General features: G+C 41.6%; 1 protein-coding gene across 2 annotated transcripts in view; it reads right to left on the reverse strand.

Annotated features, from left to right (window-relative positions):
* Positions 1–18,740, reverse strand: part of LOC138736042 (cadherin-22-like) — a 1,166,757-nt gene that overhangs the window by 276,108 nt on the left and 871,909 nt on the right. The window contains exon 11 of one of the 2 annotated variants that reach the window (XM_069884873.1): positions 6,070–6,659. The exons of the other annotated variant lie outside the window; for it this stretch is intronic. Coding sequence (XP_069740974.1) covers positions 6,583–6,659 — 77 coding nt within the window. The 3' untranslated portion in view covers positions 6,070–6,582. Of the gene's footprint in view, positions 1–6,069; positions 6,660–18,740 lie in introns of those variants that run through there. 2 annotated transcript variants of the gene reach the window in all.

The following is an 18,740-nucleotide window of genomic DNA, read 5'->3' on the forward strand; positions in this document are numbered from 1 at the left end:
ATGATATCACTGTTGGTGAGTGTGGATGATGTCACTGTTGGTGAATGTAGATGCTGTCACTGTTGGTGAGTTTAGATGATGTCACTGTTGGTGAGTGTGGATGATGTCACTGTTGGTGCACATAGATGCTGTCACTGTTAGTGAGTGTAATGATGTCACTGTGGGTGAGTGTAGATGACGTCACTATTGGTGAGCGTAGATGATTTCACTGTTGGTGAGTGTAGATGTTTAAGTCAGTTGGTGAATGTACATGATGTCACTGTTGGTGAGTTTAGATGATGTCACTGTTGGTGAGTGTAGATGATGTCACGGTTGGTGAGTGTCGATGATGTTGTCACTTTCGGTGAGTGTAGATGATGTCAGTGATGGTGAGTGTAGATGATGTCACTCTTGGTGGGTGTAGATGATGTTGTCAGTGTTGGTGAGTGTAGATGATGTCACGGTTGGTGAGTGTAGATGAAGTCACTGTTGGTGAGTGAAGAGGATGTCATTGTTGGTGAGTGCAGATGATATTGTCAGTGTTGGTGAGTGTAGATGATGTCACTGTTGGTGAGTGTAGATGATGTCACTGTTGGTGAGTGTGGTTGATGTCAGTGTTGGTGAGTGTAGATGATGTCACTGTTGGTGTTGTAGATTATGTTGTCACTGTTGGTGAGTTTAGATGATGTCATTGTTGGTGAGTGTGGATGATGTCACTGTTGGTGAATGTAGATGCTGTCAGTGTTGGTCAGTGGCGATGATGTCACTATTGGTGAGTGTAGATGATTTCACTGTTGGTGAGCGTAGATGATGTCACTATTGGTGAGTGTAGATGATGTCACTGTTGGTGAGTGTGGATGTTGTCACTGTTGTTGAATGTAGATGCTGTCACTGTTGGTGTGTGTAGATGATGTCACTATTGGTGAGTGTAGATGATTTCACTGTTGGTGAGCGTAGATGATGTCACTATTGGTGAGTGTAGATGATGTCACTGTTGGTGAGTGTGGATGTTGTCACTGTTGGTGAATGTAGATGCTGTCACTGTTGGTGAGTGTAGATGATGGTGTCACTGTTGGTGAGTGTAAATTATGTTGTCACAGTTGGTGAGTGTAGATGATGTCAGTGTTGGTGAGTGTAGATGATATTTTCACTGTTGGTGAGTGTAGATGATATTTTCACTGTTGGTGAGTGTAAATTATGTCACTGTTAGTGAGTTTAGATGTTGTCACTGTTGGTGATTGTAGATGACGTAACGGTTGGTGAGTGTAGATGATGTCACTGTAGGTGAGTGTAGATGATGTCACTATTGGTGAGTGTAGATGATTTCACTGTTGGTGAATGTAGATGATGTCACTGTAGGTGAGTGTAGATGATGTCACTATTGGTGAGTGTAGATGATTTCACTGTTGGTGAATGTAGATGATGTCACTGTAGGTGAGGGTAGATGATGTCACCATTGGTGAGTGTAGATGATTTCACTGTTGGTGAGTGTAGATGATGTCACTATTGGTGAGTGTAGATGATTTCACTGTTGGTGAGTATAGATGTTTTTCTCTTTGTTGGTGAATGTAGATGATGTCACTGTTGATGTGTATAGATTATGTTGTCACTTTTGGTGAGTGTGGATGATGTCACTGTTGGTGAGTGTAGATGATGTAACGGTTTGTGAGTGTAGATGATGTTACGGTTGGTGAGTGTAGATGATGTCACTTTTGGTTACTGTAGATGATGGTGTCACTGTTGGTGAGTGTAGATGATGTCACAGTTGGTGAGTGTAGATTTCACTGTTGGTGAGTGTAGAAGATGTCACTGTTGGTGAATGTAGATGCTGTCACTGTTGGTGAGTGTGGATGATGTCACTGTTGGTGAGTATAGATGTTTTTGTCACTGTTGGTGATTGTAGATGATGTCACTGTTGCTGAGTGTAGAAGATGTAGGCACTGTTGTTGTGTGTAGATGATGTCATTGTTGGTAGGTGTGGATGATGTCACTGTTGATGAATGCAGATCAGATCACTTTTGCGAGTATTGATGATTTTGTCTCTGTTGGTGAGTTAGATGATGTTAATGTTGGTGAGTGTAGATTATGTTGTTACTCTTGATGAGTGTATGTGATGTTTTCACTGTTTGTTTATGTAGATGATGTTTTCAGTGTTGGTGTGTCTAGGTTGTGTTGTCCCTGTTAGTGTGTGTAGATGATTTTGTCATTGTTGGTGTGTGTAGGTGGTGTTGTCAATTTTGCTGAGTGTATGTGGTGTTGACGCAGTGGTGTGTGTAGATAGTTTTGTCACTCTTGGTGTGTGCATGTGGTGTTGACACAGTTGGTGTGTGTGGATAATGTTGTCACTGTTTGTGTGTGTCAGTGGTGTTGACACTGTTGGTGAGTGTATGTTTTGGTGACACTGTTGGTGTGTGTTGATGATGTTCACACTGTTGGTATGTGTAGATGATGTCACTGTTGGTGTGTATAGATGTCATTGTCACTGTTGCTATGTGTCGGTGGTCTTGACACTGTTAATGTGTGTCAGTGGTGTTGACACTGTTTGTATGTTTAGATGATGTCACTGTTTGTTGTGTGTAGATGATGTTGTCACTGTTAGTATGTGTAGGTGGCGTTGACACTGTTAGTGTGTGTAGGTGGAGTTGACACTTTTTGTGTGTGTAGGTGGTGTTGACACGGTTGGTGTGTATAGGTGGTTTTGTCACTGTCAAATGTGGTGTTGACACTGTTGGTATGTGTAGATGTTATCACAGTTAGTGTGTGTAGGTTGTGTTGTTACTGTCAAATGTGGTCTTGCCCATTACAACGTGATTTAATTGCACCATGAAATGTCAAATCTGAATGTTTGTAACTTGTTTTAGATTGAATTATAAACATCTTGATATCAACCCAGTTTTCAACTGTGCATTCATAGGATATTGGAACTTGTCGAAGATTTAAAATCTAACAATTAAGTGAAGTTCTTTAAAAATTGTTAAAGTATTTGACAAGGAATAGATTGAAAAAGATATTGGATCCTTCAAAAAATATTTATTTTAATACAATTCACTCTACGTATTAAAGTTATAGGTAAATGATTCCACCTATTTAAATCTTATTTAATTTTACTAAATAATGTTAAATAATTCAATTTATATGATTTATCTACATTTTTATCAATTTTACTACTTAAATATTTAATTGGATTTTGTGTCTTTTTAAATTGAGTAATTTATTTACATCAACCATAACCCCCACAACTAATGGCATAAACTCACTGTTGTCCTAATTAATTATATTACCAGATAATTCTCCATAATCTTGTAATTTCTTTTATAATGAACATAATGAACTTTCAGGATCTGTTACATAAATTAAAACATCATCAACAAACATACCAATCTTAAATTCCTCATTATTACCTTTAATTACTTTAATACTAACATCTTGTCTTATTTGTTGTGTCAATGGTTCAATTGCTAAAACAAATAGTGCCAGAGACAAAGGATAACCTTGTCTGGTGGATCTGGTTAATGAAAAAGAAGAAGACATTTGTCCATTAGTAAATACTCTAGCCAAAGTACTTTTATATAAATTCTTAATCCAATTAATATATTAGTCCAAACTTAAATTTTTCTAAAACTTTCTAATGTAAATAATCCTATTCTAATCTATCAAAAGCATTCTTAGCATCTAGTGATAAAATTAAGGGTAAATCTAATTTCTTCTGAGATGCATGATTTCAACTAATTAATTTAGCAATATTATCAACAGAATATCACTTTTTAACAATCCAGATAGATCTAAATGAACTACCTCTGGTGAATACTCATTCAATCTATTTGCCAAAGCTTTAGCTACTATTTTATTATCCCTATTCAATAAAGATATCGGTCTGTAAGACTCTGGTTTTAATAAATCTCTATCTTTCTTAGGTATTACTGTTATAATAGCATTTGAAAAAGATTCTGGTAATGCAGGTGTTTAAGTTGCTTGTTTTAATACTTCCATTAAAAAAGGCATCAATAAATCTTTAAACTTTTTATAAAATTCACAAGTAAATCCATCTTCACCTGGAGATTTACCATTTTGCATAGCATTTAAAGCCTTAATAATTCCTTTCAAAATAAATAGAGCATATAAATCTTTACAAGCTTGACAATTTAAAGACAGAAGTTGAAGCTTATGTAAAAATCTATCAATTTTCCCTTCATCATTATTTGATTGAGATGTATATAACTTGGTATAAAATTCTTTAAAAGAATCATTTATATCTTACAGTTTTTAAGTAATTTTGACAGTATTAATAGTTCTTGACATTTGTTCCATTTTCAATTGCCAAGCCAAAACCCTGTGTGCCCTCTCTCTCCCAGTTCATATTTCTGTTTAGTTCTTTCAATAAATTTCTCCATTTTATATGATTGCATCAAATTATAACACATTTTCTTATTTTTTAAATTCTATCCTTTTGTTCTTAGATGGATATTTTTGTTTTTACTAAAATTCTCTAATTTATCTACCTCTTTAAGGTAATCTTTGTTGAATAACATTATTTGACCTCTTAAATAAGCTTTTAATGCATCCCATATAATATATTTATTATCAACTGAATTAATATTTATATCTAAATATATTTTTATTTGATTTCTTATAAAATTACAAAAGTCAACATTTTTTTAATATTGAAGATTTCCATCTATAATTTCAAACAATATTATCAAAACTTGAACATGATATCAATAACAGTGAGTAATCTGATACAATTCTAGGTTTATATTGTGCATATACAACTCGTCCTTGCAATTGAGCTGAAATTAAAAAAGAAATCTATTCTAGAATAAAAATCAAATTGATATGAATAAAATGAATAATATATTTCCCTTGGATTCAATTTTCTCTGCTAAATTCAAATCTTTCATTAATGCTAAAAAAAATTTAGCAGTTTTCGTTTTTGTTAAAGATTTTAGGGATTTATCTAACAATGGATTTTTTTAAAAAACAGTTCAAATCACCACCAATTATTACATTTTCATTTGCTTCTGCAAGGTTAAGGAAAGTATCTTTAATGAATTTCTCATCATCTATATTAGGTGCATAAATATTCATAAAGGTCCAAAAACCAAAACTCTGAATAAATTTGGCAATTAACCAAAACAAATCTTCCTACAGGATCAATAACAGCTGATTCTAATTTAAATGGGAACTTTTTATTAATTAAAATAGCTGATCCTCTGTCCTTAGAATTAAAAGACAAAGCTATAACTTGACCAACCCATTCTCTCTTCATCTATTGATGTTCTTTCTCTGTTAAGTAAGTCCCCTGCAGTAAAGCAGTATCAACTTTTAACTTTTAATATAAGATAAAACTTTCTTCCTTTTAATTGTGTTGTGGAGCCCATTCGCATTAAATGTTACATAATTCAAACTATGTACCCCCCCTAGAAAATAATTTTTTAAATATTTGACTCCCATTTTCACCCCGGTATATCACAGCTCCACATCCAACCTTAAACACAAAAATTTCCAGAGATACAAAAAGGAAGAAAACTCCAAATAATATATACATATATAAAACACCCCAAAAAGGTACTGATAAGATCAGCTCTAAACCTTTTTATTTTGGGAAGTGGCTCTCACGAGTAAGTAGCATGCGGCCTCGGAAGGCAAAGACAGAAAAAAAGAGTCTGCCTCCCCTGGACACAATATCAAAAACAATATCTGTTGATGTGTGCAGGTGGTGAGTGTAGGTGGTGTTGACACTGTAGGTGAGTTATAGATGGTGTTTACACTGGTGGTGAGTGTAAGTGGTGTAGGTGGTGAGTGTAGGTGGTGTTGACACTGTAGGTGAGTTATAAATGGTGTTCACATTGGTGGTGAGTGTAAGTGGTGCAGGTGGTATCAGATCTCAGCATCTGCAGTCTCTTGTGTCTCCACATCAATTTTCTTTGCCTCCATCCTTCCCTTCTTACCTGGCTCCACCTGCCTCCCCCTGCCCCCCAAACCTCACCTGATCTGTCTCATGCAGCCCCGCTCCCCCAACTCCACCCCTCCCTGGCCCTTCACAGGACCTCACCTGCCCATCATCACCTGGTTCACCTGTCAGCCCCTGTCTCACTCCTCCCCCTCACTCTGGTCCACACTCTCAGTTATGGCACAAGGCCTCAACCCTAAATGTCAACCATCCTGCCACCTTCACAGATGCTGCCTGGCCTATTGTGTTCCTCCAGCAGATGTTTTTAAATGCTCCACATTCTCCTGTGTCTTCGAGCTTTGTTGGAATGTTCATTGAATTTTGTGTGCAATTATGCAGGCAGCATCTTTGTCAAATGTTGTCTTGGCCATTATAATGTGATTTAATTACAGCATGAAATGTCAAATCTGAATGATTGTAACTTGTTTGAGATTGAATTATAAACATCTTGGTGTCAACTCAGTTCTAAACTGCATTCATAGGATATTGGAAATCGTTGAAGATTTGAAATCTAATATTTTTATGAGTGTTTTCATGTCTCCTCATAGAATGTTTAACACAAATTTCATCACAAAGGTTTATCTGACATTCTTTGAGGTTTTCTTACCTTTAGTGAACAATTCCAGAGCAACACTTCAAAAGAAATGAGCTCTTTATTGTTTTCTTTCTGAACAGTTGAGGAACCACCCGAAGAAAATGTCAAGTAGTTTTGTTTTAAACCAATATCTTCCTTGAAGGGTCAAATAAAACACATGAATCAGCTCAGCTGGAGTTTCTGAAGTAACAGAATGATACATTGGATTGTCAAAGCTGCCATGCCCTTTAAAATGAGAAAAGATCACCAACTCTTAAATAAATATTTTTTTATCAGTCAATGGAACAATTGCTTATTTACCAAGCAACATTCCACTGGATGGTGTGCTTTTCCTACACAGTGAATTTATTACTTTCTCTGTATGTTTTGTGTACAAGACCGAAATTAAAAAAGCCCGAGGTCTGCCACCTGATGTGAATTTCCGCAATGGAGGGGGTTCCAACTTTGCTCCTCCTTGGAATCCTTTGAAGAGCAAAATTCAAGTCAGGCGAACAAGAGCTTGAGTGTGCACATTCACCGAATGAAGACAGATGAACATACTGAAGAATTCACTATGGAGAGTTTGTTTCAACCAACAGAAAATCTTAGAACCAAAGAAGGCTGCAGCACAGAGAGAAAAAAAAAACAGGTCATTCAACCCTTCGAGTGTGTGCTGACCATCATTTTGTTAGTACCACTGAGCTACTCCCATTCCATAACCCTCCAGACCTCTCCCACCCGTGTATCTATCCAATTTATTCTTAAGACACCAGATCCAGCCCGCATTCACCACATCAGCTGCCAGCTCATTCTACCCTCCCCTCACTCTCTGAATGAAGAACTTTCCCCTTTCAGCTTAAAACTATGACCTCTCGTATTTATCTCCCCCAATCTAAGTGGAAAAAGCCTACTTATATCCACTCTGTTGAAACCTCTCATAATCTTGCAAACCTCTTTCAAATCTCCCCTCATTCTTCTTCACTCCATAGAATAAATCTGTTTAATCTTTCCCTGCAACTCAACTCCTGAAGACCCGGCAACATCCGGGTAAATCTTCTCTGCAGTCTTTCAATCATATTGACATCGTTCCTGTAGTTAGGTCCTTTTCACTTTGTTTAATTTGTTAACTGCCTCTATTCCACTTATTTGCAGTATATGTATCAAAGTTATCCAAACAGGTGGAGTACTGCAAATGCTGGAATCTGAGCAAATGATGAGACGCTGGAAGGACTCAACATGTCAGGCAGCAGGCAGCATCGAGACAGATGAAGTTGAGCAGGTCCTCCTTGTCGCTCGACAACTTCTACAGGGGCACTTGCCGAAAGCAGACTTGGTGGATGCATCACTGCTTGGGACAGGAGCTGCTCTGCCCAAGAGTGTGGTGAAGGCAGCTCCGAACATCACACAACCCCTCTCGTCCCTCATGGAATTCAGCCGAACGTCCCGCTGCCTAGGAAAGGCAGCCAACATCTTGAAGGACCCATCACAGCCTGGACACGCTCTCTTCTCCCTCCTCCCTTGAAGGCGAAGTCTTAAGCCTATGAAAGCACACGGCAATAGGCTTAAAAATTATTTTTCCCGCATGGCCATCAGTTTCCTGAATGAACCCCACTCTCATGCTGCACTTGCCTGATCTTCCTTTTCATTATATTCCCAGACTCCATAAATTGTGCTATAGGAATGTTAGAGATAACTTGTTTACCTGTTCACAGATTAGAGAACAGAGCTTTGTGATGAATAGGCTTTAAACCTGGTAGCATAGTGGTTAGTGCAATGCTGTTAAAGTGCCAGTGAGCTGGGTTTGAATCCAGTGCTGTCTGTACAGAGTTTGTATGTTCTCCCCGTGACTTGTGCGGGGCTTTTCCCACACTCCAAAAACATACAGAGCTTGTTAGTTAATTGGGTGTGATTGGATGGCATGGCAGGAATAAGCTTCTACCGTGTGGCAAATTTAAATTGTAAAACTTAAATTTAAAAATGTTCAGTCAACATTTGGGGTCTGGATACTTTATCAATTGGGAAGGTTTAAAAGGAAACAATGTATGGACAAATGGACGTCAAAAGGTCTGTTTCCCTGATGTAAAGGTTGACATCCGTGACTACTCAGTGAATCAGTCAACATCCACACAAACAGGGGTAATGTCTGAGGTCAAAGCCCTACCCTCGTTGTGGGGAAAGTTAAGGACATGCCGAAGCTCTCTCCACCTTTCACCTCCGTCCACATGCCAATGTGCTTGTTCTCTCAATTATCCGAATCTGGATAATTAAGGAATTAAGGACATGCCGAAGCTCTCTCCACCTTTCACCTCCATCCACATGCCAATGTGCTTGTTCTCTCAATTATCCGAATCTGGATAATTAAGGACATGCCGAAGCTCTCTCCACCTTTCACCTCCGTCCACATGCCAATGTGCTTGTTCTCTCAATTATCCGAATCTGGATAATTAAGGACATGCCGAAGCTCTCTCCACCTTTCACCTCCGTCCACATGCTAATGTGCTTGTTCTCTCAATTATCCGAATCTGATGGTGATAATGATGATAAGTATTGAACAGCGTACAGATGAACAGGTTCATGGGAAAAAAGACAAAAGGACAGAAAACAGACGATAACTTCAAAAGATAATGGATAATGTTTTTTTTTTAAAGATTATACAGCAATGGTAACAGGTCCTTCCAGCTCATTAACCTGCGCTGCTCAAATACACCTAATGTGACCAATTAACCTACAAACCCTGTACCATCTTTGGAATATGGGAGGAAACTGAAGCACCCAGAAGAAACCCAGGAGGTCATGGGGAAGAAAGATGCATCCTTAATGAGATATCTATGTGCATCTATGCATGAGATGCTTCTCGCATATTCAAGCTTTACCCCAAATATAATCACTACAGTGTTGCTCTCCCGGTAAAGTCCGTACTTAGTGCCCAAATGTTGAGAAAACTGTACAGCACCAGAGGATCTTTTGGCCTGTACTGATGATAAACCTATCAGTAAGATTGAAAAAGTGCAGAGAAGATTTACTAGGATGTCGTCTCAATTTGAGAAAGTGAGTTTTACTGGAAAAAGATTAAAGAGGGAAGGAGTTTATTCCCTGGAGCGTAGAAGAATGAAGGGAGATTTGATAGAGGTAAATGGCTGTGATGCTTCACTCCCTGATGAGCTGAATACCTTTTATGCTCACTTTGGAAAGAAGAATTCAACAATATTAATGAGAATCCCTGCAGAAGCTGGCAAAACTGTGATATCTGTCTCCGAGGCCAACGACAGAACATCATTCATGAGGGTGAATCCTCGCAAGGCATCAGGCCCTAATGGTGTACCTGGTAGGGCACTGAAAATCTGGAGTGTTTTCGGACATTTTCAACCTCTCATTGCTGCAGTCGTAGGTTCAAATCTGCTTCAATAGGGCATCAATCATCCCGGTGCCCAAGAAGAGTGGAGTGAGATCTCTCAAGGTCGATTGCCCAGTAGCACTAACATCTACTGTGATGAAATGCTTTGAGAGGTTGGTCATGGCCAGAATCAACTCCCACGTAAGTAAAGATTTAGACCCGCTGCAATTCACCTACCAACACAGCAGATGAAATTTCATTGGGTCTCCACTCAGCCATGGATTACCTAGACAACACCAATACATACATCAGGTAACTTTTCATCGACAAAAGCAAAGCTTTTAACACCATCATCCCCTCGGTCCTGATCAGCAAGTCCCAAAGCCTGGCCTCTGTACCTCCCACTGCAACTGGATCCTTGACTTAGAATCATAGAACCTTAGAACATTACAGCACAGAAACAGTCCTTCCAGCCCCTCCAGTCTGTGCCAAACCATTTTTTTTTTGCTTTGTCCCACTGACCTGCACTTAGTCAATAGGCCTCCATACCCCTTCCATCCATATACCAAATTCTTCTTAAATCTTAAAATTGAGCCCACATTCACCACCTCAGCTGGCAGCTCGTTCTACACTTCCTCCACTCTCTGTGTGAAGAAGTTCCCCCTCATGTTCCCCCTAAACCTTTCCCTTTTCACTCTTACCCATGTCTTCTCACCTACCATCAGTGGAAAAAGTCTACCTACATTTACTCTATCCCCCTCATAATTTTAAATACCTCTATCAAATCTCCCCTCATGCTTCTACGGTCCAGGGAAGAAAGTCCTAATCTGTTTGACCTTTCCCTGTAACCAAATTCCTGAAGTCCAGACAACATCCTACTAAATCTTCTTTGCACTCTTTCTATCTTATTGATATCTTTCCTGTAGTTAGGTGACCAAAACTCCATACAATTTGGCCTCACCAATGTCTTACACAGCTTTACCATAACCTCCCAACTCCTATACTCAATTTTGTACTGTGATTTATAAAAGCCAATGTGCTAAAAGCTATCTTTACAACCCTATCAACTTGTGATGCCACTTTCAGGGAATTATAAATCTGTATTCTCAGATCCCTCTGTTCTACCACTCTCCTCAGTGCCCTACCATTCACAGTGGTTTGTCCTTCCAAAATGCAGCAGCTCACACTTGTCTGCATTAAATTCCATCTGCCATTTTTCACCCCTTTTTTCTAGCTAATCCAGATCCCTCTAAAGCCTTCCTCGCTGTCTTAGTGTCATCTGCAAACTTGCTGATCCAATTTACCACATTGTCATCCAGGTCACTGACACATATGACAAACAACAATGGTCCCAGCACCGATCCCTGAGGCACACCACCTCTGCACCTCCCACTGCAACTGTTTCCTTGACTTAGAATCATAGAACCTTAGAACAATCACAGACAGGCCTCCAGTCTGAGAAGGATCATCCACCATTACTCTCTGGCTTCTCCCGTCCAGCCATTTTCAAATCTGGTTCATTATTTCACCATGAATATCTAGTGTCTGAACCTTCCTGAGTATCCTCCCATGTGGGACCTTGTCAAAGGCCTTAGTAAAGGCCATCCATATCTTTTTCTTCATTCAGTTTTCCTGGTACCCCCTCAAAAAACTCTACAAGATTGATTAAACATGACTTACCATGCACAAAGCCATGTTTATTCCTAGTCAGTTTCTGGCTATCCAAATAATTGTACATCTGATCTCTTAGAGCAACTTCCAATTACTGACAACAGGATCACTGGCCTGTAATTTCCAGGAGCCATTTTTAAACAACAGAACCACGTGAGTTACCCTCCTATCCTCTGGCAAGACACCTGTGACCAAGGACATTTAAAATATTTCTGCCAGAGCCGCTGCAATTTCTACACTAGTCTCCCTCAAGGTCCATGAGAATATCTTGTCAGGACCTGGAGATTGATCCACTCTTATTTCTTAATCTGTGCAGGTTCCATGACTTCATTACTTGTTTTCCTTACTTCTCACGACTCTGTCATTGGAAGACCACAGTCAGTAGGAATTGGAAACAATGTCTCCTCCTCACTGACAATCAATAGAGGCGCACCTCAAGGGTGGATGCTTAGCCCACTGCTCCACTCATTCTACCCCCATGACTGTCGTGGCCAGGAACAATTCCAATGCAATCTACAAATTTGCCGATGAAACCACAGTTGCAGGCAGAATCACAGACGGCTATGAGAAGCGGACAGGAGGGAGATGGACCAGCTAATTAAGTGGTGTGTCAATGATTTTAAAATCCTGCGTCCAGTGGGTCTGAGTCCAGAATGATGGCGCCTCTGTTTGCAGCAGCCTCGAGGTGTTGCAGACTCTGGGGAAGTGGAGGACTGGTGCAGGGGACCAGAAAATAGGGAGATCACCCCACCATTTGAGAAGCAGGGGAGGCGGCCCTTCGAGACGGTGACCATGGCGACGGAGCAGTGGCTGAAGAATACCCGGGTGGCGGGGCACGCCAGCAACTTGACGCGAGGAACCCACGCAAACTGCTGGCGGTGTGCGGTCGAAGGACTTTCAACCAGGCTGCGGACCGCTGGAGACTGGCTCAAGACTGCTGAAGGGGTGCCAGATGTCAGCAACGGGAGGCGAGAGGGTGCTGAGGGTGGGAAAGCTTCACAAGGGACCTCAGGCGTTTTGTTGGAGGCTTGGATCTGGAGCTCAGGTTGCTGAAGGTTTGTACCGAAGGCTGTGTGGTTGCAAAGGCTGCAGGAGCACTGGAGGAGAATCCACGGACACTCAGCGACACTGAAGGAGATCTATCTTGCTTCTCTTTCTCTAACTGCTAGGGGAGTCAGGAAATTTCTGCTGATAGCCAATCTTTGTTTGCCTTACAGCAGATTAAATGCAATTTTATCTAATATTATATGTCTTAAATTTTTAATTTAAAAAAATTCAGATATATAGCATAACAGGACATTTTGTCCCATGAGTCCGTGCCGCCCAATTGTAACATTTAAGTGAGATTTTTTTAAATTTTAAGATACAGCAAAGTAACAGTTCACTAATTAACCTTCTAACCTCTACGTTTTGGAGGAAGGAAACTGCAGCACCCAAACCAAACCCACGCCGATCACAGGAAGAATGAACAACCTCCTTACAGACAGTGGTGTCTTTGACTGGCTCCGTAATAGTGAGTAGCACCCCAGACAGGTATAACAGTTTGGTTATAACATCAAAAGAAAACCCAAATAATGACAAAACCAAATTCTGAATGGAGATGAAGGTCTGGCTATGGTGACAGAAGTGATGACCTTTTGTAAATAGTTCAAGATTTCTTTACCTTACTGAATTTAAAAGCACAAAATTTGCCTACCTAAAAGACACAAAAAGAGGATTTGCTAGCTTGAAGCCCCGACCAATTCAAGAAAGGGAAACAAAAGAGAGATCCTTCAGAGACACCGAGTGCCCATGGATTCACTTCCAGCGCTCAGAGGTCTGTATTTGTAAGGCCTCTTGTCCGGTCCAGCAGTGAACCTGAGCTCCCGGTTCCCAGACTGCAACAAAATCAGGAAGCCATCCAGACCCAGGCCTCGTACCCCTTATGGTCTGGGCCTCCGGGCATGGGTGCCACCATCTTGGACATAGACCCCTGTGGTTTCGCTGACATTAAAAAAATACACCAAAACCCACTTTAATTGGTTGTTTAAAACTTCTCTCGGGCCATCGGTGTAATGATCTAGCACGAGGGCTCTGCGGAGAAGCACAGTGTCTCCGATTTCCACTCTCTGGGTCCACACCGGTGATACCATTGCTCTTACCACACCACTGCTGACACTTTTATATATTAAAGTTCCATGCAGAACCATTGATGGGATCATCGCCTCACAATTCTCCAGCACCGTGCTAACTGAGCTAGTTCCATTAGCCTGCAGTCAGCTCATAGCCCATTCTGATCTATAGACCTGCCTCAAAGCCTTTTCCTTTATCCCCTTGTAGGCTACTATCATTGAACCACACGAGGCAGAGTGCAGGTCAAACACTAGTTTTAATAGACTGGTAAACAGCTAGGCTTTGAGGCCTTGGTTTTGCCTCTGTACAAGCCTAGGCCAGAATGAGGGGGAAGGGATCCCCCCCCACCCCGGGCTTATATACAAGGTCACCAGGTGACCTAATGGTGTAATGACATCATGCATGGCATACTACCACACCCTTGAACTGTTCCAATTCACGGGCCTGTCTCAATGCCTTTTAGACATTACAATCCTCTCCGCTACCATGTGCTCTCACAGCTCATTCCTCACACACACACCACCTCTGTTTGAAGAAGATGTCACTCAGTTTCCCTTTAAATCATTCCCCTCTTCCCTGAGACCTATTTTCAGAAGTTTTAGACTTCCCTAACCTGGATCAAAGATTGTGACCATTGACCTTACGTCTGTCTCTCATTATTTTTAAACCCCCACCAGTTCACCTCTTCTCTTAAGCCCACCTGTCCTGGTAATGTCCTGGTGAATCTTTTCCACACCCTTTCCAGCTTCATGTCATCTTTCCTTGGTGACCAGAACTGCAAGTGGGAACTGATGAGACAGTCTGGGAACAACACAAAGTGCTAGAACTCAACAGGTCAGGAGAGACTCTATCCTGCATCCCATAGAAAACAATCTCAGCCTTATCCAGCCGCTCCTCATAACTTAAGTCCAGTTGAGCAACATCCTTGTCTATCCTTTCTGTATCCTCTTTAACTTAATCACACTATGGTACCCAGGACCGCACTCGATATTCCATCCATGATCTCACCAACATTCTCTCCAGTGGTAACTCAGTACCTTGTCCGTCCATGAACACGACAGAAGGTGTTGTTCCAGCTGGCATCCATCCCTTCCACGTATTAAACATCACCTGGGGCTGATGGTGTTCTTCTGAATGAGCTGAGCACACTTAGAATGGTGTATGGGGAAGACAGAGAAGGGGTCCAGAAGGCTTTCAATAGTGGGAGAGTCCAGGACCAGAGAGCACAGCCTCAGCAATAAAAGAGAAGACATATCTGCAGCCAGAGGGAGATGGATCGGTGGGATTCGTGGCCACACCCGTTTGTGAAGACCAAGTCACTGGGTGAATTTAAGGCGGAGGTTGATAGAATCTTCATTAGGAAGCCTGCCAAAGATATGGTGAGAAGGCAGGATAATGGGGCCATACATCAGCCATTATTTGAACAGTGGAGCAGGCTCAATAGATTGGATGGCCCAATTCTGCTTCTGAGTTTCATGAGCTTATGAGATGTATTCATTAGGGAATTGGATGTGGCCATTGCTGGCTCCTGGGATCGAAGTGGTATAATCAGCCATGATCATATAGGTTCGAAGGGCTTTATGGCCTCCTGCCTCTGGAGACAGCAGGTCCTGGAATCTGAAGGGAAAAATGATCGACTGAAGTTTCAGGCTGGAACCCTTCATCAGAAGATGTCACTGTTCATTTTCATCCGCTGCTGTTTGTCCCACCGAGTGCCTCCAGAAGGTTATGTTTAGTCCTGCATCTATTTTCTAGGATTCCATGATTCCACATGGGATGGAATTGCAGGTCTTGTACCCATGGGCTGGGAGCATACTGAAGGCTGCTGTTCATGGCACGGGAACGCACCACCTCCCAAACTACAAAGCCAGCCCTCCCACAGCCACTCCCTCTAGGTTGCAGAGCTAGTGCAACTGGCATGATCGGACACCTCACGACCCACAGAATTGGAGTCATTCTCTGTCCCGAGAAGGGAAGTTGGCTTGCTGATGCACAGCAGATTCAGAAGCAGCATGAATGATCTGTCAGTCATGTACATATCTTTTCCCTAAGTGTGAATACTGAAGAACTCCTAGCTATAAACTGATTAGATGGAGCAGGAAACCGACTTCTTCCAAGTTCTTTTTGCACCAGGCTTTCCACCACTAATTTTATGTTAATTCCACTATCTAAATGTATCCTATTAAATGCAACTTTTGCTTTGAGTCTTTTGACAGAAGTGGCTTAAGTCCAATCAATTTAAAACTTCACAAAGCATTGCTTTTTTGAGCTTTGCTCTCTACATTTACACGGCTGGCAAACCGGGCACAACAGATTGAATTTCGCTGGGTTGCAGTGCACAAAAGTGCTGGGAAAAGCTCAGTAGGCCCCACAGCATACAATGGAGGCAAAATGCAGTCGATATTTCCAGACTGAGTTCTTCCTTAGACACACCTGAAGAAGGGCTCAGGGCCAAATATTGACCGTCTTTTCCTTTCCATGGATGTCTCCTGACTCATGGAGTAACTCCAGCACCTTTGTGTGCTTCATAGAAACTGTGGAACCAGCTGGAGGTGGGGGAAGGACTGTCTTAAGCAGCTTTTCATGATGTCTCAGAGTCTCTCACATCTTACCAAGTACCATACTTCATTTGTGACTCCATCAGGTTCATTTACTGCATCTGGTGCTCTCGATGCTGCGCCATGTACATCGGGGAGATTGGACGCACACTGGGAGATCATTTCGTTGAGCACCTTCACTCGGTCCACTGCAATAATGGGGTGGCCAGCAATTACAATTCCACTCACCATTCCCACACTGACATATCTGCTCATGGCCTCATCTGCTAATGGCCTCCCCAAACCGAACCCGCAAATTGGAGGAGCAATGCCTCATATTCAGTTTCGGCACCAACATAGTGGGGTGGAACACGATACTGCAGGTATGTCCTCCCTGGGCTGGGCAGGCTGGCCCGCCTTCTGTACCTGTAGCCCCTCCCCGTAAGATCCCCTAATAAAGGCTGAGAGCCCTAGTCTCTTCCCTCATACCTACCTTGGACATGAGGCAGCAGCATGTAGAGGCATATCTGGGTCTTCTGGTCAATAAAGCTTTTGACTCTTGCTTTGTGTCTGCTGTTATGAGCCCAGAGGACCCCAAAACCCAGCAGCAATAGAAATTCACCAAGACAAATGGTTGCTTAAACAAAAATTGCTTTTAACTATCTTTAAACATGAAAACAGGATCAAACTCTAAATTATTGCTATTAACTTACTTAACCTAACTTAACCACCTTCTAATTCTAAGTGCACGTGTATGTAACGTGTATATAAGTTCAGAAAAGTTCTTTGATTCACAGTCAAATCTCACTTCTCACTCCTCCAAGTTCACTAGTTGCAGGCATTTCTTATACTGTGCACAGAATTTAACATTTATGAATTTCACCAGGCTTTGGTGTTTGAAAGGTAAATGGTTACTGCTTAGGAAGGTTCTTGTCGGTTTTCAGAGAGATTTGTTGCTTGTTGGACTCAAACTGATTCCTTCTGATCAACCATTTCAGTGTCTTGCCAAAGAAACTTGCCCCATCAGGGTTCTCCAGATGATAACTTCTTTATTTCAGGTCACCACAGAGTTCCTTTTAGTTTTCCTTATTTGAAGTGAAACATTATGCAACCAACCCTCTTGTATAGACCACAATGGCTTTGACCAGGCTGAACTAAGAACTCACAACTTGGCTTCAAAATGGGGTTTTTCCACAAGCTTGCCAGCTTGTCCTTTTCCAGTCCCAGCTGCTGCTGCTGAACTGTAGAATTCTCCCGCTCACTCAGAGAAAACCACATGACCGTCTTAGAACAGCCAACTCCCCTCACACAGACTGCAGCCCTGGACCTAATCTTCCGAGTTTGTTCATATGTTGCTTTCCAAATCAATAATTCATTACTCCACAGCATGTCCGATTAACACCTACTTGTGAAGTCCTTATAGACACTCTTCAAAGTTTGTGCAAAGGCACTTGGAGCCTGGACTGTATGGCTTGAGCAGAGCTCTGGCACTTTAAATGAAATCTGTTTTGAAGTGTTTGTATGTGACCAACATTAAAAATAAAATACCTGCCATAATTTATCTCCTATAAAACATATCTGTATACAATATAAAATATAATCTGTCACACTGCGTGGTCATTGATCACACCACACATCGACCTCCAATCTCCCTATCCCTCTAACTCCCTTTCATCAGCTTCCAAACACCTTCTCCTACCAGAGATCCTCCCTTCTTCACCCTCTTCCCTCTCCCCACATTACATTTCAGCTTTTTTCTCTTATAACCCACCTATTATCCCTTACTTGTTAACCAACACTGCTTCCCCTTCCCTCAACTTTCTCTTCAGATCTGCAGACTGTCATCGAAGTGTAATACACAAACATGCTGGAGAAATCAACAGCTCCCGCATCATCCACAGGAAGCAAAGGCGTTAACAAACAGTTTGGTCCTGGGCCCATCATCAGGCATAAGAGAAAATGGGCAGACAGACGCCCGAATAAAAGGTTGGTGAGGTGGGGGAAGGAGGAGAGGAGGGAGGAAGGGACAGGGAAAGGACCATGGGCTAAAAGGCAAGACATCAGAGGTGGAAACAGGTAGGGGCATAAAGAGAGAAAAAAAAGGACCTGTTAGCCTGTCTTCTCCCTCCTTCCCACCTCCATTCTTTCTTATTCCTGACAAAGGGCTGAGGCCTGAAATGTTGGTTCCCCTTTATTTCCAATAGATGCTGCGTGACCTGCTGAGTTTCTCCAACATCTTCTGTGTATTGCACTCGCCCCCAGCACCTGCAGATTTTCTTGTTTAAGTTAAGAAATAAATAACATGCTTAAAGATAGTTTCCTTCTCTGCAGACATCAGGCTCCCCACTGCAGTGCCCTGTGCTGCCCTTGCTTGGAGCAATCGATCTTTATTTTCAATCATCTGTAAAATGTGCTCTTGGTCCAATGGGTATGAATGCCAGAGATAGCCCACTGGTCTGCTCGCAGAAGGACCCTCCTCACTGCATGATGTACAATGTGACAAATAGACTTTAAAAAATAGAAAGATACGACGGGAGAACAAAAGGCATTAATGTTTATTAAGATTTGTAAGGTGGAGGAGCA

Source organism: Narcine bancroftii, chromosome 6 (assembly GCF_036971445.1).
Source record: "Narcine bancroftii isolate sNarBan1 chromosome 6, sNarBan1.hap1, whole genome shotgun sequence".
Classification (NCBI taxonomy): domain Eukaryota; kingdom Metazoa; phylum Chordata; class Chondrichthyes; order Torpediniformes; family Narcinidae; genus Narcine; species Narcine bancroftii.